Source organism: Poecilia latipinna, unplaced genomic scaffold (genome assembly GCF_001443285.1).
Source record: "Poecilia latipinna isolate Pla-1442-1.1 unplaced genomic scaffold, P_latipinna-1.0 Scaffold1472, whole genome shotgun sequence".
NCBI lineage: Eukaryota > Metazoa > Chordata > Actinopteri > Cyprinodontiformes > Poeciliidae > Poecilia > Poecilia latipinna.
In genome coordinates this window covers 32,730-53,747 of record NW_015114088.1, presented here as the reverse complement: position 1 = coordinate 53,747, position 21,018 = coordinate 32,730, and the positions used below count along the sequence as shown (strand labels likewise).

Below are 21,018 nucleotides of genomic sequence, written 5' to 3'. Positions count from 1 at the left end.
CCTTTTTTTTTTTTCCTTTAGCTTAGCTGATCATTTTTGCTGCTGCTTTTGGCTGCTGAACCGAGTGCCCCTCCCCTCACAGGAAGTTACGCTTCTAACGCAGCAAAAAAGATCCTTGTTTTTGCTTCTACTTGTTAGCAATGCTGACCAAGCATTGGGTAACAGGATCTTGCTTTTTTTTTTGTTGTTTTTGTTTTTTCACGCTAAAGAACTCTTTGCACCACCGTTGGCTTTACTTATTCCGCTTGCATGATTGGCTCTTCAGATGCAGCTCTGTTCACTCCTTCTCAGATAGTCCTTATCCACATGCACACACTCATAAACATTTGCCGGCTTTCATGTTTGTTTCATCTTTAGTCACTTCTTGTAAAACTATCTCACTACTTCCCTTTTTTTTTATTACTATTTCATTTTTTTTTTCTGATTCAAAAACAAATTTAAAGTCCTAACAGTAACTCATTCTGATTTCATCCAACAACAAGATGTCTTGCTCATCTTTTTCAAATTGATTAACATGTTAACCACAACTTTAAGCTTTAAAAAAAAAATCCATTTGTGCTTATCTGCAAACATTTGAAGTGGAGCAAATTTATGAGTGGCTACACTGGATTCAAAGTTGTGTGTTTGTGGCTGTTTGGCTTCTGGGACTCTGCTGGTGTGATCACTTAGGGGAGTCGAGGCAATTTTAGTTGTAAAGCACATTTTCAGCAACAAGGCAGTTCAGTGCTTTACATCACTAGAATATAGCAAACTAACAAGGAACAACGTTGCAGTGAAAAAGAAAGGAAAAGCTACGACTCGCTGAAAAACAGACAGATAAACTTTATTTGTTCCAGTTATTATTGATCAAAGGCAAATCTAAACGGGTTGGGTTTCAGCCTTGGTTTATAGGAGCTCAGTGTTTCTGTACTTTTGCAGTTTTTTTTGTTTTTTTTTAAGTTTGTCCAGATGAGTGGAGCATAAAATCTGGTTGCTGCTTCTCCATGTTTGGTTCTGGGGATGCAGAGCAGATTAGAACCACAAAACCTGAGAGGTCTGGAAGGTTGATGCAACAACAGATCTTTAATCTATTTTGGTGCTACACCATTCTGTAATTAAAAATCTACCTAATGTTAGTCTTTAGACCAGGGTGATATGATCTATTCTTCGGACCCTGTTGCAGTAATCAATGCGACTAAAGATATAACATGGATGAGTTTCTGGACATTAGGCTTTTAATCCTAGAAATGTTCTTCAGGTGATGGAAGGCCAACTTTGCAGTTGCCTTTATGTGTCTCTGAAGATTCAACCAAAGACTTGAATAAATGTAAATATTTAAAGGCAGCTGCTTTATTTTTACTGGCCAGTAGATAATAGTTTTTTTTTTCTCTTTATTTCAGGGAGCTCATATACCCTACTAGATTGTTTTGTTGCTCTATTACATTTTCATTGATCTAATATTATATATCTGTTATCCCTAAAAGATAGAGATTGAAGGCTCCTAACGTGAGCCCAAGTCTCTTAGTTTTGCTCTCTGTCAGTCTGAATGAACCACAGACGCGTCTCAACATGACGTCCAAAATTCTCATTTTGGGAATTTTAACTTGAGTAACTTCTCACCATGACCACTTGACACTCAAGTATTTATTTATTTTATTTTGTTCTACCTCATACTAGTTAGAAAACTGAAGCTATCTGAGTTTCTGTAGCTGATTGTAGGGATCTAATTGCTTTTGTGGGTGTCGGCGTGTCGGCTTGGTGCTGCAGCCTGTGGCGTCGCCTGAGCTTTAGAGCGAGGCTCCTGCAGGATTTGATCCGGGCGTATGGTTCTGCATCACGTGCATGAGTCATGCACACACGGTGCTTTGAGTCCGTTCTTGGCAGGCTGGGGTTTTCCTCTGGCGTTGCACACTCATGAAGGTGTTGCTCAGGGTAGCTTCCTGTACTCATTCAATCACTTTCTCTTTCTCCCTTTTAGGGGTTCGATGACCAGCTTGGAATCGAGCCACAGCGGATTTTCTCAGCTCAGCGCTGCGACCACCTCCTCTAACCACTCCCAGTGCAGCTCCATGATCTCCAGGTAGAAACCAGCAGCTCCGGACCCTGAACCCCTCACTCCACAGCCTTTATCATCATCGTGGAAATCTCCTCTTCCTCCTCCTCCATGTTCCCTCTCATCTTTGGACTCTATCGCACAAATAAAAGATGAAGAGTTCTGAAACCGAGGCAAAAAAAAAACTGAAAGATTTAAAGGGCTGATTTTTTTGCACAAAGGTCATATATTTTGGTGTTGGACCATTCACGGGAGGTTTGCTCTGCGGAAGTGGAAAGAAGCAATATTTTCATCCCATTGGTTGGGAGAGAGACACTGGAAGGCGCTGTTACATTTATGCATTCACTTTAGCAGCCACTTAACGCAGTACAGAGACGACTCATACCTCACTCATGCTGTTACATTAAAAACACACAGATGTTTATGATGTGCACAAATGAAACGTTTGCCACATTGTTACTGAAATAGGGGGGTTTGTGTTACTAGCTAGTTGTTTTTATAGGTCAAATGTTGGTGGTTTAAGCATCCTAGCAGACGGGGCTCCAACATCCACTGCTAACGAAGTTCGCAGCGCTTGCTGCTGACGAATTTCTACACCTGAAGGAGAAACTCTCCCACCTTGAGGAGCGGTTGGATATTCGACCCAGGTCTGCTAGCAGCAATAACGCAGGTTGGACTTTCTAATGTGTGAAATATTTATATTTATTATTTAGATGCCTGTTGGAGTTTAGTGCACAAGCAGACAAAAGAAGAAAATAACCGTCACTAACATCACGTCAATATTTTGTTAGAGGGGTTTGCTTTCTGTCTGCACGAACGTGGAACTCGGAACAAGGAGCGACGCCTCATCTGTGGTTGGTGAATGTACCGCCGTCTGCTAAGCCAACGATCTTCCAGAGTCGGAAGATCGTTCCACTTCTTCGGTGGCGTGGATTTCGGAGTGCAGAGATAAGATGGCGACATGAACTGTGTTACTGTGCGCGTGTTGGTTTGTGGCTGTGCTGTGGAAACGAGAACAAGGATGGGTGCGTTCTGCACGCACACGGCGGTTTACTGACTTATTATTTAAGAATTAAGAGAGCCATTTTTTAAGAGCCATGTGTCCATAAATACCATTTTAGCCTTTGTACACATCACTTAGAAATATATCTGCTATTTTCAAGGTGACCACTGGCACATTTCAAAATGCAACACTTCCATGAAACAGTTTTTGATACAGTTTACGTCATTATATAATTAACAAAAAAAAAAAAATTGGTGGGAATTTGCCTCCTGAACATAGCCGTTTTTTGATATCCATAACTGCTCATTTGTAACTAATAATGAAGGTCAGCGGTTGTTTAAATGACATTAAATGCAATAAGACGAGGAAAAGGATCTTTCGTGAATGAGGAAGTGCGTGTGTGTGTGACGGTGTAAAATAATGAATGTTTGCCGCAAAGTGGAGGAAATGTATCTAACGAAACGTTTAACAGTTTTTGACCCGGTAAGCAAATATCTCCCTGCTCTTGTCTAGTTGCACTTTGAGAGCTGATATTTCTATTGTCCTTCTGTGTGCTTTTTTTCGTTCATTACCGGACGCCGGGTCTCCGTGCTTTGCTGACGCTTTTCATCCAGATCTCAGTCATAAACGAGGGCTATATAACCGTTTGTCTCGATTGTTCGACACGATTCTGTCTCCCTGCTTCCTTTGCTGACGCCACTGCATATCTTCTCTGTACCTCCATGTAGGAAACTGTATTTAAAAAAAAAGGTTAAAAAAAAACTGCTTTGGATGAATGAGAACATGTCGCCTTTAAGTTTTGAAGTCAATAAACTTGAATTATGGAAAAATGTAAAGAATGTACTGGTCTTCATAATGTTTCAGTTACCTCATTTGTTCTCTCGTGTTGTTTCCTTGAAATCAAAGTTTTATTAACATGTAGGAAAATACATCTTTACTCATCTAGTCTCTGTTTTACAGTTTTGAGAATGTCTTTTTCAACAAAAGTCTAGTTCATCTTCTGGGAGCTGCAGCTGGATTCAAGTTCCATCAACTGAACCCGGCTCACCTAAAGCCCAAAGGATGGTACCTGCTCCAGGTATGGCTTGCTGTTCCTGCACTTGTGCCATTACTGGGAACCAGTACACTTACATTACACCAGATGATCCAAACGAACCATCAAATTGAGAGAAGTGCCAACGTGAACCAGCTACTACTACAGTGCTTTGGACCAAGACCCTGTTCCAGATCCAGATGCTTCCAAAAGCTTAATGTTTGTTTGTTTGTTTCAGGTTTCCCTGTAAAAACCCCAGATAGTTGCCCAGCTTTCCACATGCACTTGTACAGAACTAAAAACACCAAAGGTGTCCACAAAACTCTACTAACAACTAGTCCTCAAAAAAAATCGAATCCCTCCAAGAGTTCCTCCAGTCAACAGACATGAAGCTTTCCTGTACAATCCAAGGCAGGAAAGACATTTGGCTCCATGTGGCCCCCAGAACCAGTCCTGATAAAACGGCTCCAGTTTGGTAAAGAACTTAAAAATGAACAAAAGCAGTTTGACAGGAAGTGGAAACTATTTATCCTCTGCAAAACTGGATGGTTTCTTCCCCTGAAAAACAATTAGGCAAGAACTTCCTCATGTGTGTATCACGAAGTGGAAAGAGGAATGCCAGAAGCATACACAAGATTTTTTCCATTTGATTTGACTGATTTGTTCTCTACAGGAACTGTAACCTGAATATTCTGTGGGCCGGGGGGAGGAGAAGGTTCTCATAGCAAAACAATTTGTTAGAACTGCTCATTTTAAATTGTGTGTGTGTCCCAATAATGCAACCTAAATGTAAATTATTTGTTCTGCTTATAAAAAAAATTAAAAAAAGAAAACTAACCCCCCACTCATAGGCTGTAGGTGAGTGGGCTTTCTACAGCTGTACTTTAATTCTGGTTTTATTTTAATCGGAGTTAAAAGAAGGCAACTCAAACCTATTATCTTTTTCAGGTGTTAATTGGATAAAATTAACTTATTCTAAGAGAGACTACATCAATTTTAGCATTTTGTACCAATCAGTATTATAATTTATTTATTCAGTGCAGTATAAAACTACATTATATCAAACAATGTTAACGTCAGCCTTGAAGCCATAGGTGTTTTGTACAAAAAAAACAAAAAACAAAATGGCAGATCACTTGCTCCACAAAAATATCATTATTTTTAAAATCAAGGATATTGAACTCGTCGTCTTTCCTGAATTTTACAGACAAAAACTTTTACCTATCATAAATCTAACTTAAAATGTTGGTTATCATAACCAAAACACATAATTATGCATTCGGAACGACAAAGAAAAATAGTTGTGCTTCCCTACTGTCACCACCAGAGGGGAGTTTATGACTGTGTTATTTGGTGACTGAGCTCTTGCCTGCAGTTTCCACTTCTGCCCCATGTTTCAGTCACTTACAGCTTTAACTGGCAGAATTAAATTACCGTAAACTGCTCAGATATTTATTTTGACAAATTAATCATGATAACTCTGTAAAATCTTAATGATGGGATCAGATGGTGAGCTTTTTAAATATCCAGCTCCTCGAGATTCTCATGCAGTCTACAATACTGGAGTTTACTTTTATTATTATACACACGTATATAAGCGTCAGTGTTGGAAAAATCCTTCGGTTTCCAAATTAATTACTTAATCCACTTTCTAAAGGGGCAACATAATTTCTAACAATTAATGTTTTTACATGAATTTATGTTTATTGAATTACACTGTCATTGATTTTCACATTGTGCTTCAACATTTGACCCCTCAGAGTTGCGTTCAGATCAGGACATCAGCTGAGATAATGCTTGTCTCTCTGTATCTGCTCTGTCTTCTCAAACCCACCATTTGGCCTGAACCGACTCAGGTTCTGCTGGAGGTTTCTTCCTGTTAAAGGTTTTCCTCTCCACTGTCGCCACATGCATCATCGGCATGAGAGATTGCTATAAGGTCAACGACACAATGCAAGCGGTTGTCCATTGTCCCCACATGCTCGTCCAGGAGGAGTGGATGCCGCAGGTCAATGACTCGGTGCAACCTGCTGGGCTTCCTTAGATAAACTGTTGAAACTTTGAGTAATTTTTGTAGCTTTTTGTGCTGTTCCATAATCAGTTGGACTGTATGTATGATTGGATTTAAATGATTTTTGTAAAGTACCTCAGTATGACATTTGCTGTGAATTTTAGTGCTTTAACAGATAAACTGAACTGAGTTAAATTGAGGATCAATGTGCCATCAGTCGTTAGTATTACACCCTGCAGGTGTGAATAAGCTGAGAGAAGAACGAGAACAGGAAGTGGTTTTGTGACTCTGACAGACTGATGTGACAGGAAGCACAGGCTTGGTTTCACAGGAAATTGATTTTAACAGTCAACAGTCCATAGTACGCCCACAGGTAACCTCTGACAATTACGCAGAGGTGGATACTGATAGGTCCAATACACATCAGATTGTGTGCAAACCTTTCTGGAATTCATTTTCTTAAGTATTTTTACTTCAAGTGTGAAATGTGTTGATGTAAATGTCACCAAGCTCAAGAACCTGTTGAGTAAAAACATGCAAAGCCGCATTTTCTCACACCGCTGTGCCACAACAGACAACTCAAAATCTGTCAAAACTGCACCTTACGGGAAAAAACCCCCAAAACTGTTAACTACCTTTCACAGCCTGACGGTGAACCACATTCTCAAAATAGTAAACTTTTTTTTTTTTTTAATTTGAAACAAATAAAAAACTGTATTTCAGTTTGTTGTAGTTAAAACATTCAATTAAAGCAGAACAGGAAGTGAGAGAGGGAAGTTTTATTTATTTTTTTATTATTCAGAACATAAACGGCAGACAAAAATAGCAGGATTTTGTGTAAAAAAGTGAAGTTCTCAGTGGCACTCAATGAGGAAGCAAACGGCGCACGCAGCAGAGTTTGGGTCCTGCAGCAGAGCAACCGCAGGCGGAGCAGCTCTGCGACTGTTGTTGCCGGATAACGTTTTTTTTACGAGACAGGAAACGAGACAAGTACCGAGACTGAACCAGGGAGGACTACTTTGCCTGTGTGAGCAGAAATAAATCTTAAAAAGAAAAAAAAAATCTTCAAGATAGCAGTTACTCAGAAAGGACGTTGGAGAGACCTTCTATGAAGGCAGTTAATGCAGCTCTAAATTGGAGAGAAGTTCAGCAGCAGGCAAGTCAAATCTGAAATGGGCACCGAGGAGAAAGATTCAGAGCTTGCAGCTCAGCCTCTGTCAAAGGAGCAGGGGTCGCCAGAGAAGGAAAAGGACTCTCCTGTCGAGCATCCTCAACCGTCTGAGACCACCGATCCCCTCAACACCTACAAGTGGCACACCGGCTCCAAGGGAACGCTCAATGAGCAGCGAGAAGAAGGAGACGGGGCTGCAGCCGCCTCCACGTCCACCATCGACAAGATCCACAAGGCCTCCAGCAACAAGTGGAGCAAGATGCAAAACTGGCGCAAAGCCCTGAGTGAGGATCCTGGGGACAAGAATTCAACAGGTGGGAAAAGTGGAGAGGCAACCAAGGCTGAGAAAGGAGCCGGGGTCACCAGGAAGAACCCGTTCAGGAGGGCTCTGTCCGAGCCTCCTGGGTCTCTTTTCGCAGCTTTAACGCCTTCCTCCAGCTCCGCCAGCTCAGCCCAGCCAGCTTCATCCTCCTCCTCCTCATCAGCTGCCCCAGAGGCTGCAGGGGCCTCCTCCAATGACCCCTCGTCGAAAGGAAGCGGGGGGACGCTCTTCAAGAAGTACCTGTGGAACGTGACCCAGAAGCTCAAGAGGCCGAGGCTGCAGAGCCGCAACAGCGAGCACGCGCTGCTTCCAGGTAACGACGCTCAATCTACGACAGAAGTATTTAAAGAAAAAACAAACAAACAACCACACACACATACACACACACACACACACACACAGAGTCTGTGCTGAGTTTCACGTTTAAGATGACGAAGCAACTTTTAAACGATTAGGTTGCGCGGAACTTCATCTCTGTAAAAAGTGGACTTTCCCACGTCCGGCTCCAAAGCAGTAAAACGTTCACCACATGTGGCGAGGCTATGATTTCCTGTAGCATTTCAGATGTTCTGGTGGCACAAAGGTGTGGTATGCGAGACCTCTTTTCACAAAACCATATGAGGTTCGTATTTAACCACCGAGCTGACATGGCGAGAAGCTTAAATTAAAGGTGAGAAAGAACTTCAAAAACAAACGTTACTGGAAAACAGCGTCTGGTGCCGTTACTGTAAACTAGCTGACTTTGAAAATGGAAGTCATTAATTGAAAAATGACACAAGCTGGACATATTAACTTACTTTGAAATGAAAGGACTCTGCGTGTGGCTTCTTTTAATTATGACTGTTGGATTGTTTTGTAGGTACAAAAAAAAAGTGGAAGATTGAAAATATTTCAGAAGTTCATCACATTAATCAGTGATGCATTGAGCAGAAACGCGCAGCAGAAATAATTACAAAGTATATTCTAATTTTGGTCAATTTAGAATCAACATTAGTTGATTCAAAAATGTGTGAACTATTTGAACTTGCAGCTCTAGCATGAAGGGCATCCTGGGTGAGCTGATCACTGTGGACCCAACCCCCCATCATGCTCCAGGCCACGCCCTCAACTACGACATTATTGTCACCTAAGTCCAGACCAAAATGGTTCAGCTTGGTGGTGTATTAATTATCACATCCTAAAAATAATATAGGTCTGTGTCTGCCCAAATACACGCTGGCCCTGTGCACAAAGAAAATCCAAATAATAATAATAATAATAATAATAATAATAAATTAATAATATAGAAAACTTTGTACAGTGCTTTCAATCAAAGACTGGCAGGAGAATACACAAATAATGAAAAAACAAAGTCACCTCAATTCAAGATGCAACCAATAGAAGTAACAATGAAATCATTCAAATGACATCAGAGATAAAAATAAAAATAAAATCAAAATAACAAACAATCAGTGCAAGGATGAAACGTAGTAATGATGTTGATGATAAACGAAGCCTAAACAACCAGACAGAATGCAATTCAGTTACACGAATTGCAACTTTGAATTACAATTCAAATTTAATGGGGAGTGTTGAGCTCCCAATTAAACATCTGCTGCTTATTACAATAAGCTTATTGCAATAATCAGCAGACGTTTAATTATGACTTAAAGCCACCGAACATCACACACACACACACACAGAGTAATGTGAATGCAATGTGTTTTTATTTCAAGATAAATGAATATTTTTATTTTGAGAAAGAGCTTGTTTGCAGAGCGACATATTGAATTAATCATTAAATTTCCTTATTAATTATATTAATGAATTCCACAATAAAAGGCAAACATGAAATATAGACGGCATCCACAATGAAAGGGACATGAATAGGTCCTTGCTATTGTCAAAGGTTATGAATTTGTATTTTGCATTTAAAATAAGCCTGATTGCAGTATTTGCCCACACCTGATACAGATGATCCACAAGAGAGTCAGAGAGAGAGAGAAACGATGTCCAGTTTACTGACACATCGTGAAATAAAATAACATTTATAAATTTACTTTTTGTTGGTTTTTCCAGTTTGTGAAAGTTCAGATGTCAGTATTACATGTTGCTTTTTAATTTTCCTTTGTAATAACCATTGACAGAACTTGGTAAAAAAAAAAAACAGTTAATTTATAGTTTATCAGCAAAAACATCCTTTGTAAAATAAAGTCCAACCAATGATCCGACGCTCAGCATCAATCACTTTAGCACACATATAGTTTGTGTGAATTTGTATAACCTCATTTACAACATAATATATGAAAATGTCTGTATATGGAATATACTGTATATTAGTCACAGTGATATCAAGGTAATTCACAAACTGCAACTAATTAATTTCAGCCTCTCCATCTGCTTCCTGCAAGTAGAAACATGAAAAAAAAAATCTTGTCAAGGAGTCTGTGCTTGGTGTATTTCTTATTTCCGACTGCTATTAGGTTCTCTTTACACTGGACTGACACCGAACTTTAATAATACAAATTAGCCAGAATGTGGGTGGCCTCTGCACAGCTCTAGAGAGGCAGCAAACATCTGTGTTCAGATCGTGGGTGTTAATTACACTGCTGGCAGCATCATTGGCTCCAGGTTTGGTAGAGAGGAGCAACGGCTCGTCATCAGAGAATTTAAAGGAGAAGTAACACTGATTTCAAGGCTACAACCTATTAAAGCACACATTGAGCTGCCAAACTAAATAGGCTAATTAACTTTAACTATTGTCTAACTATTCTAGCTGGAACAAAAGTTTCATATAAAGAAAAAGGAACATAAGATAAAACATTACATCATGGTGTAGCCCATTTGACATAAGCATCTGTAAGTGTTGAGCTCCCCATGACAATGGCCCCAGGCTAGAGAGAACTACACACACACACCTCCAAATTGCACATGTGGTTGCTGGGAGACCTGCAACCCCCAAGCTGCTTCTCGATTGACAAGTCAAACTTTTAACCCGGTGTCCTTATATCGTGTTGAGTGATGAGAAGAGAGAAGAAGGAAAAGGTGTGAGCAGCACCCAACAGTCACATGACGTCTGATAAACATTTCAAACTAGATCTTGTGTGTGGGCAGATGAAAGTGATTAGTAAAAAAAACAAAAACAAAAAAAAAACAAGCAGATTTTGGATTTTTGTGCACGACTCCTGATCGCACACAGCAGGGCATAGAACTGCAGAGCGCTACGCCAGAATTAACTTAGGACACAAGATGGCACACTTTACGCTGCACTGCATTTGGACAGAAAATCTCTTTAGCTTCAAGTAGCGGCACTAAAAACTGGAACTGATCCTGCAGGTGAAGACGGTGTTTGAATATAAAAACAAAATCACAGTGGTTTATCTATTCTGTTCACCCAAGTCAAAAACAATCAACCACAGATTATGAAGGTGGTTACACTTTAAAAAAAAAACACACCAGCTGACAACACATTTTCCTCCTGATATTATTGTCTAATAATCACTTTGATTATTGGGATAGGACAAAGCATAAACGCCAATGAACAGGTTCTTCTAATCCTAAAGTTGCGGAGGAAAAGGTACCATCAAGCAGTCTAGTCATTTTCTTGAGGATCCTTTCAACAAGTAGTTTGGGTGAATGCAATGTAGTTGAAAATCATAGGGATTTTTTCTCTTCAAAAACATTGTTTCTCAACAACCCTTCATTTATTCAGTGGTTTCCTCAGTATCTTCATTTTTCTGCATCCGCAAGAAATAGTTTTTAAAAGTAAACACAGAGACAATGCAAATTAAGAAGGAAGTTGAGCAAAGCTACTGAGAAACAACAGGATATCCGTATCTCTTGGTGTGTCATGAAGAAACGGATAGCATCAGTAAACGGGAGTGGCCACACGGCGAGTGAGATAAGTGTCGTCTCATCAGGCCGTAATTACCAGAACTTAAAAAAAAAACTAACAAGGGTCACTGTGCGCCCGAAATGATGGTGTAGATCACAGACACCTCTTTCCTTATCGACGGTGTGTGTGTTGAGTGAAGTCAATGTCCTCTTGCAGACTTGAAGGAGGTTGAGCCGGCGCATGCTGCAGCCGGTGAATTTACAAGACAAAACTGGGTCCCACCGCAGGAGGTCCCCTTATGGGACATCACCAACTGCATCCTGGGAGACGGACAAATCCTCATCACTCAAGAGGATGAGGTAACAAGTCTCACGGTTATACCACCTATATGTAGGTTTATCTAAAAAAGATTTTTTATAAAAACAGAACAGTGAATTTATTTCAGGTCATAGATTTGTTACACACAGAGTCATGCCTTCTAAACAGTTTCATAAATTGTGATGATTGTGGCTTAGAGGTAGTGAAACCCTAAGTTCACCATCTCTGTAAATCATGCACAGACCAATTCGATGAATTAGAATATTTCTGAAAAGCCCATTTATTTCAGGAATTTTATCACCATGCGAAACACACAGATGGATGCTTAAAAGCCTCAATTTCTTTTAATTAAGATAATTTCCACTGACAATGCCTGCTGTTGCTGAGATGGGCAACAGCAAGGGGAGCTGGTGCCCATCTCCACTGATCTTAATGAGAATATGAAATTTAAAATTTTAATATTACATCAGATCTATAAAAATATATGGTAACACTTTATTTGACGGGGTGTGAATAAGACTGACATGACACTGTCATAAACATGACATAACACCTGTCACGAACATGAATGAGTCTTTATGAATCTCTATGACAGTTGTCATTTAGTGTCATTCGGTAAATAATGACACTTCATGACAACAGTCATAAACATTCATAAGGACTCGTTCATGTTCATGACAGATGTTATGTCATGTTTATGACAGTGTTATGTCAGCCTTATGCACACCCCTTCAAATAGTGTTACCATATATATATATATATATATATATATATATATATATATATATATATATATATATATATATATATACACACACACACACACACACACAAACAGAAATGTGGACTCAATAAGAAGTGTTTAATACTAAGGTTGTCATTTTCAAAAGGTACTTTTAATCTGACAACTGAGATGTATATTCTAAATTAATGAATGGAAAGTTGAGTGGAAGGAAGAAGTGTAGTAGACAATAATGGATATTGCCCAAGGATAGTAATCGAATGATTAACCTGGATCATTTTGTGTGTGGCGGCATTTATGACAGTGTCATGTACATTTCCTGTTGTTGGTGTCATGTAATTTTACAATTTTCCCAAAAAAAAACAAACAAACTTTTTAGGTCTTTGTTATATTCTTGTCTTTCTTAGCTATACTAGAAATAAATACGTGAAATATTACTCTGTGTCTAATGGATCTATATAATACAGAGAGCATCACTCATGTTCTCCAATTCAGTTTTGAATTGAATCACTGAAATAAATCAATTTTCCTGACTTTGTCAGATGCATCTGTTGTACATTTCGCAGCCATTCTAAAAAAAACACATTTGTCTAATTCTGGAGAGTTTCAAAGTGTGTGTCTTTCTCAGCCGACGACATGGATCCGAAACCGTGTCAGCAGCTGCTTGTCCAACCTCAGCGTTCAGAACCTCACCGACAATGACGCAGGTCAATACACACACACACAAGTGAGACAAGAAGTGAGACACACAAATTAAAGTAGGAAAAAGCATCTTGCATGTTGACATCAGACGTGTGATTCTGCACAAAGTCACAGAGGAAATGGCTGAATGTTTGATTCTGAGGCTGACTGTCAAATTGCTTCCTCTGTGAGTTACTGAGGAAGATAACATCGCGGCTGGTTGCTCAAACAGTCCAATGAACAGACGCAGAGAAAGAAGAGCACAGGGGGGGATCAAGAAGCATCTTGTCTGATTTCCGCTTAAATATTAAAAAGAAAGGTAGAAGCTGCAATCTTGAGATGACGATCCTGAATCGGCTCGGTTGTTGGACGGCATCAGGAGCAGCATGTTTTGCTGAACAGAGGAAGGAAATGTTAGAGACACAGCTTCTTAAGTAAGACAGCGAAACGCTTTTTTCAGCTCAGACTAAATGATGGGATTTAGACGCTGGATTGTTTGCGGAGGAGGTTTAGGTAAGCAAAACGTCCAACAGTGATCTAACTTAAATGCTTTGTTGGCAAAATGCACATTTTCCTCGTGACTTTTACCTCATTCTGAAGAAGTGACTCTAGAAATCATGTATTGAAGATTTTGAAGAAGTTAATTTCCATGAAAGACTCACAGAATCCCCGTTCGTGAAGCTTCTAAGTTTGACTATGATTTCTGTAGCTATCAGCCTCCAACTAAAAACCACATCCTGTCTGGCTCATTTTGGGTTCATCGACTATCATTGCAGCTTTGACAAATGTTCCCTTCGGCAAACAAATGTGTCCACTGGTGGGGGGGGGACCATAGTGCTGAATTTTACTTGGGAGATGTGTCATAAACTGCTTTTAGAAGTAGAAAATGTGAATTTTAGGAGTTTTTTTTTTTTTTTTTAAAAAGCTGGTAATGACAACCAAATGTCATCGAAATGTTTTATCAAAATGCATTGAAGTAAACGGTTTATATATTTCAAACATCAGCCTTTTCTTTTTCCAAGCTAAAAATGTTCTAAGTGGAAAAATCCCAGGATTAACAACATTTTGAGGGGGGGGGGAAATCAACTTTTTACATAAAGTATATTTTCCAAAAACCTTCTGATAGATTTAATGTCCTTTTGATCTTTACATTTTCCATCTTGACCCTCAGAATGCAGCCCTGACCCCGTGGGCCTCCCTGGCAGCTCTCGGCCGAAGAACCAGGACGGTGGTGTGCGGGTGAGTTAGTACGCATCAGATAAACTGTGAGCCAACACAGCATTTCCTCTTGACGAAATACATAATTGCATTTGTCCCCCCTGTGTAACATCTTCGCCCGCAGGGACTGATCAAACGGCGCCTGGATAAGGCCAAAAGGAACAGTGCCACCCAACTGAACCCGGGACTAAACAAGCTGAGCAGGTGAAGCACACTCTTATGTTCCTAAACCTCCTCAGGTCAGCACAGGAAATAAACCTAAATTTGCTTCTTTCCTTTAAAAGCAATTATCTTCCATCATAGCGTGAAAGAAAAAAAACAGCTGAAGATAATAGCAAACTCATGCATTTCGTTCAGAAAATCATCCATCCTTAAAGTAGTCATAATATTATGACAATTGACTTATGGGAAATCGTGTCAACAAGCATGATTCCCCAAGTCCATGTAAACTTTTTTTTATTGGGTTTGGACTAAGGTACATGAGCCAGTATGAGATTATCACAGTATAAAGCTGAGTAAAAATACTACAGTTGCAATTAGTTGATCATTGCTGTGGGTAGTTAGCCTGCAGCCAGATGCTTTACAGTCATGTTTCTCATAGCTTGGTACGTAAGCTCTTTAAACCGTTAAAAAGACGTGGCGTATAACTTACGCGATTTTAAAACTGTCCCTTTTTAAAACCGTGCCATGCTGTGAGACTCGTACCTGGCTTGCTTGTGAAGGTGTACTCTGCTTAACTTGTTCACTGTTGTTTGTAACGTACAGGCAGTATGGATCCCGCGAGTCCGTATCGGTTCCAGTAGGGAGTCTGGATCTGAGTGCCGACACCAGCACTGTCATCAGACCGGTCCACAGCTCCATCTTAGGAGAAAAGTACTGCTTTGAGGTAAACTCTGGTTTGGGCTCTACAGGCTGGATGTGCTGGGTCTTCTCAGTAACTGGATGGATTTTGCATGTTTCAGGTGATAAATTCTGAAAACACCCACTGCTTCGGCTGCTCCTCGGCTGCCGAACGCGATCGCTGGATCGAAGACCTGAGACGTGCTGCTCAGCCCAACAAGGTACATTATTCTGCATGTGAAAAATACATTACACAGCATCTAAATACCACGTAAAACACTTCCTTACTTTTCACAGGACAACATTGAGCGCACTGAGAACTCCTTGAGTCTGTGGGTTAACGAAGCAAAGGATCTTCCCCCCAAACGGCGCTACTACTGTGAAGTTCACCTAGATGGAACCCTGTTTGCCCGCACAAGCAGTCGAGCCGTCGGCAAGCCAACTAATCGCTCCAGCATGGCTGGGGACGGTGCCTCCGGGTCTTCAGGAGGCCTGGGGGGCGGCGGGGGTGCAGCTGGTGGCTGCCAACTGTTTTGGGGGGAATTTTTCGAGCTCGACAATCTTCCCTCCATCTCCCAAATCAGCCTGCATCTCTTCCGTGAGGAAGACTCCAAAAAGAAGCGTCACTCCCGGGACGAGTGCAGCTTGCATCCCCTGGGCAGCGTGAACATACCTTTGGCAGATATTCGAGGTCGGACCTATCAAGAGAAGTGGTATCCCATCACGCCGTTCAAGGCGTCGGCCACAGCTGGGAACAAGGAAGTGCTGAGTTCACAGGCTTCCCTCCGCATCAAGGCCCGGTTCCAGAACCTGAAAGTGCTGCCTATGGAGAAGTACAAAGAGTTTGCGGAGTACGTGACAGTGAGATATGTAGAAATGTGCGGAAACCTGGAGCCACTTCTCAACGTGAAGGAGAAAGAGGAGCTGGCGGGAGCCCTGGTCCACGTACTCCAGAGTATTGGCAAGGCCAAGGTTGGGAAAATATGTCAACACAAGAACAGAAATTCAGCATTTTTTTTTTTTTTTAAACTGTATTCAATCTTCATGTTGGGCTTTTTCCAGGAATTCCTCATTGATTTGGGCGATGCAGAGGTTAACCGACTCGGAGAGAAGGAAGCATTGATCTTCAGAGAAAACACACTGGCTACGAAAGCCATAGATGAATATATGAAGCTGGTTGGCCAGAAGTACCTAATTGACACACTAGGTAAGTAAAACATAAAGATTAGAGTGGTTTCTTTTAAAGATATATGATTCGAAATACCTGCGGATACCGATTATTTAACATCCAAAAAGCTTCTATTCAAACTGTTGTTTTTTTTTTTCCTAATGTAAAGAAAAAAACCGCACATGCACTAACAACTATACTGCTGGAATTTGTGCATATCAAACAGTTTTACAAGTTGAGATCCAACTTGTAAAACATTTATTTGTTACATTCCACCATCAAAACTTTTCTGCGTTGGCATAGGACATTAAATATTCTTGAGTGCAGCATGTCTACATAAAAGATGAGGAAAGGTCTCACCAAGCAGCTCACTAAAATAGTGCTTCCCTGTTTCAGCCAATCTAAGTTAAGAACGTGTTATGGCGACATTTTAAAACTGTTTTAACAGGGTTTTTTGGTTGTTGTTTTTTTTACTGTAAGCTATAGTTAACAGCAGAGGCTCAGAGCATAAAATCCTGATTGTAAAAATTCATACCTCATGTCAAGGACTTCCAGCAGGCTTTCGACATTTCCAAATAATTTCAGATCCATGGCAAGCTGCGGCTAAACGTTAAAAAACCAAACAAAACGAATGAGCATCATCAACGAAATAAGCCTGCCTGTTATCAGGTGAAGATCATTGTCGCTCCTCTGTAGAGATCTGCAGTTTTCTCTTATGGTACCCAATATCCAGTCGGTGAAAGGTCGATATCAGATCTGACACAAATACTGGATTGGATTGGCTGCGTCTCTGTTTTCTTTTCACATACGTTAACTGAAATGTTTCGAATGCTTTCTGCTTTAATTTCTTTCTTTCTTTTTCTCATGAAGGGGACTTCATCAACCGACTATACGCCTCGGTGGAGAACTGTGAAGTTGACCCTCTCAAATGCCCCGCTGCTGAACTGTCGAGCAACCAGCAGCACTTGAGGGAAACCTGCGAAGATGTGGTGCAGAAGATAATCGAGATACACGGGTGAGACACGACGGCTTGGTGAAGAAGAAGCAAAAGAGAAATTGCTTCACGGAACTGATCGAGCATATCGTTCCCTTTCTCAGATCTTTTCCTGAGGAATTAAACAAGATCTTCTCCAACTGGATGGAGCTGTGTGAAGACAAGGGGAAAGCAGAAATTGGGCAGCGACTCATCTCTGCTTCGCTCTTCCTTCGCTTCTTATGTCCTGCTATCCTGAGTCCTTCTCTTTTCGGACTGACACAGGCATATCCGGAGCCGAACACCCTGCGGACCCTCACCCTTACTGCCAAAGTCATCCAGAACCTGGCCAACTCCACCTTGTGCGTCGCATCTAGTCATCTCAACTCATGCTGACAAACGCTACATGAGTGAAAGTGGAAATGTTTAAGCAAATGAAATGTTTTGTGTGGATTCAGGTTTGGAGAGAAGGAGGAGTACATGCTGTTCATGAATGAATTCCTGGAGCAGCACTGGGACGGGATGAGGTGTTTCCTGCAAACGGTGTCCAATCAAGACACTGAAATCCCGATGACATCCTTTGATGGCTACGTAGACTTGCCCCTGCGTCTGGCTGTGCTGCACGGCCTCCTGGTGGACATCATCTACAAGAAGGATCAGGTGGGACGGAAAGTGATTGCAGTTTGGTTGATAATCATGAGCATCATGAACGAGAGTCCGTTACGCATCAGATGTTCTAACTTCCAGCTTCTCGTTTTCAGGACACGATTGACAAGCTGCATCCTCTGCCTTCAATCCTGAACCAGATAAGTGATTCACTTGGTCCTGAAGCACCTCGAATCATTGTGAACAGGTAAGTTAGGGGCCTTGAGCCTCTACCGTGAGCTTTATGCTGCCATTTTGACCGGCCTCTTTTTTTGCAGTCATACAAAACCATCCAAGCCGGTGTATGTTCCTCCACGAGAGTTGAGAAAGTACAGTCCTCTGCAGTCTTCCCTCCAGAGACTGCCTGTGGACTCCAAAGGCCTACAAGACAGGTACAATAGGACATCTGTGTACTTGTTAAACAATTCACAAGTGATGAAGATCATTTGAAATGTATAAAATCCTCTAAGGAAAGCTAGTCAAAACTAAAGATGACAACAGTAGATTTTCACTCAGTAAATATGCACTGCATTCGGTTAACTTTGGTTTTCCAACAGACTAATCTTTTGTTTGTGAAGAAAATAAAACTGAATTTACCACAAACTACTGCTGTAGAAAAAATCGGTAGTAAACAATTTAAACCATTTTTTTAAAGTGGCAACACATTTTTTTCCCCCTTGCTTTTTAGAATCACAAAAGATCATATTTTTACATGCAGTTTTGCAGGAGATGTTGTCAAAGCTAAAAAAAAAAAAAGATACAAATTTGAATAATTTGAAAACTGCATTTTGATTTTACTATGGCTCAGTAATGGATGAAATACTGACATTATGGCATACTGATCTGTTTATTTTGCAATGAAAGCAGACCATGCAAGAGCACGAGAGAGAGGAAACCAGTCGCCAGAACCCAGAGTGCTCCACACAGACGTCCCGGTCACGGCAAACAAGCCCTGAAGAGGCAGATCAGTTCCGAAGCGCTGCCGACATCGGACCACGAAGAGCAAGAGGCCGAGGTCAACGAGCCAGTTATCACACGACCAGATACTGTGAGTAAAGCCTGGCCTCGGCGTGCGATACCAACCAGTAAATCTATGCTATTTGACATTTTCCAGAGATATTTTTTTTGTTTTGCCAGTAAAACAAACCCAGCAGTCTCCTGTCTACCTTGTTTAGATTGAAAGCAACAGGCGTCCTCCAGCACCGGTTCCATGGATCGTCAACTCCAACAGGGAGTCGAGTGAGATGAAAGCCGAGAACGAGCAGTTCAGCTTACTGGACCGGGTATGTTTCCACCGTCTGTCCGTCCCCAGAACTGATTTCACACTGGGTTTCAACTTCCTACATTTACATAAAAGTGTGATTTCCCCTCCAGCACGCCCAGGAGCTGTCAGAGCTCCGTCTGGGGATAGAGCAGGTGACGGAGCGGGAGCTGGACATGGCCAAACGTCTCGAGGACTTCATCATCCAAAGCCAGGACCAGAATGCAATGCTGCAAAATGAGGTGTATGAGCTGAAGAACCTGCTGGCGGTGCGAGACGAGCAACTCGCCAGTGCCACCTTCAGGTGAGATTGTATAGAATTTTTTTTGTGTGCCTGCTAAAGCAATCTTTGGGATCAAACTGAAGAGACAACTTTCCCACATTTTTTCTAACTTCGCCATGTTGCTGTATGTTGCTGGCGTCTCTGTGTTTGTTCCAGGTTGGGAGTGATTGAAGAGGAAAGGGAAGAAGATGAGAGGAGGCTAGATGTTGCACTTGCCGCAGCCGAGAGAATGAATGTGCTGGTAAGGAAAGCAGAGACACAAATATCCGTCAGTGAATTTCATTTTTGTCTTCAAAATTAGAATGAATTCAAATGGATTTAAGTCAAATTTATTTGGTTAGCTGCACACAGTCTGAGCATTAAAGCATGCAAATACTGCATCCGTCAGTCCATCGAAATGCTAAACAATTTTTTATTGTTAAATGTTGGATGTTCTCAAACACGACTCAAGTATACATACATATATTTTGCAGCCGAGCAAAATTCAAGAGAACAAGAAGGAATTTAGCTAAGAGCTTGTAAACGAAGAAATACATACAAAAAATAAATAAATAAATAAATAAATACAAATGGATGTGTTTAAAAACAATTCTGACTAGAAGTTTTACAAAAACGACTTCTTGGCCTTTTCTGGTGTTATACATTCAGGTGCCATGATGGGAGAAAGACAATGACATTTTTTCATTCAAACACGGAACAGAATGATGTTTTCTTAGCAAGTTGAAAATATTCAAGACAGCTGCCAGTCTTCATAGGAGTGGCTAAGACTCATATGTTCACATTTAAGTACAGTTACTAAACAACAAGTTTAACTTGTTTTGAAAGGTTGCCAGGAATCAGCCACTTGTCTGTAAGAGGAAAATGGTAATGCCACCTACATGTGCAAGACTGAATCTGAACAAAGGGAAGAAGTGTATGAAAGACGTAGGCAGCATAATGGAAATTTGGCTTCAATGTGATCCTCTATGTTTGACAAAAATGAAGCAGCAGAAAAACCTGAAATCAACACTGAAGCAGAATGGTGAAGGTGTGGAGATATGAACTCGTTTTATAGCTTTTTTTTTGTACTCATTGGATCTGGATCCTAGAAGGAATTTGGTTTAAAAGTTTAATTTATATTTAAGTAGATGGCCATGTTTGAAGCCAAGAAGATGATTCTTTTTTAGTACAACTTTAAATGATAGCACATTAACGGCTGCTTTCACTTTTGCTCACAGGAGGAACAGTTTGCAGGCCTGATGAAGGACCTGCAGCAGCTCAACGAGGCCTACAGCAGCAGCCAGAACAAGACGCAGCATCCTGAAAAGCCCCACATCAACAGCAGCACCTGAGCCCGGACAGAGACACAAAAATATACACTTCTCATTTTGTATAAATCCCTGTGCTAGACTCAACAAACCTACATGGTTTATCAACATTTTCCGCTTCTTTTTTGTACCGAAATGTCAAATATGTTTTACTTATAAACCTCTCTGATAAATAAAATAAAAAAACTACAAAGAG

At 40.8% G+C, this 21,018-nt stretch overlaps 2 protein-coding genes across 6 annotated transcripts in view; both read left to right on the top strand.

Moving 5' to 3' along the window:
* The window catches only part of LOC106962914 (SEC14-like protein 1), a 32,554-nt gene extending 28,687 nt beyond the window's left edge, over positions 1–3,867 (top strand). For all 3 annotated transcript variants that reach the window (XM_015057564.1, XM_015057565.1, XM_015057562.1), the window contains exon 16: positions 1,958–3,867. In XM_015057564.1, coding sequence (XP_014913050.1) covers positions 1,958–2,063 — 106 coding nt within the window. In that variant the 3' untranslated portion in view covers positions 2,064–3,867. The remainder of the gene's footprint in view (positions 1–1,957) is intronic.
* Positions 3,868–6,993: 3,126 nt separating this feature from the next.
* On the top strand, positions 6,994–21,009 carry rasal3 (RAS protein activator like 3). 3 transcript variants are annotated; one of them, XM_015057571.1, is made up of 19 exons: positions 6,994–7,885; positions 11,603–11,745; positions 13,075–13,153; positions 14,299–14,366; positions 14,470–14,549; positions 15,111–15,231; positions 15,308–15,406; positions 15,483–16,157; positions 16,248–16,392; positions 17,224–17,368; positions 17,452–17,688; positions 17,785–17,986; positions 18,088–18,179; positions 18,250–18,363; positions 18,839–19,019; positions 19,147–19,254; positions 19,346–19,536; positions 19,672–19,756; positions 20,733–21,009. In XM_015057571.1, the coding sequence occupies exons 1-19, from the start codon at positions 7,252–7,254 to the stop codon at positions 20,844–20,846; spliced, it is 3,513 nt and encodes a 1,170-aa protein (XP_014913057.1). In that variant the 5' UTR covers positions 6,994–7,251; the 3' UTR covers positions 20,847–21,009. The 3 variants fall into 3 exon arrangements, with proteins under 3 accessions (XP_014913057.1, XP_014913056.1, XP_014913055.1); XM_015057570.1 differs by having other exon boundaries at positions 18,836–19,019; XM_015057569.1 differs by having other exon boundaries at positions 6,995–7,885; positions 18,830–19,019.
* The last annotated feature ends 9 nt before the right edge of the window (positions 21,010–21,018 follow it).

Coding starts and splice junctions, on each gene's coding strand:
- rasal3 (XM_015057569.1), top strand. CDS start 7,252: ATGGGCACCGAGGAGAAAGATTCAGAGCTTGCAGCTCAGCCTCTGTCA. Junction 13,154..14,298: donor CCTCACCGACAATGACGCAG/GTCAATACACAC, acceptor CTTGACCCTCAG/AATGCAGCCCTGACCCCGTG. Junction 17,369..17,451: donor AAGATAATCGAGATACACGG/GTGAGACACGAC, acceptor TCCCTTTCTCAG/ATCTTTTCCTGAGGAATTAA.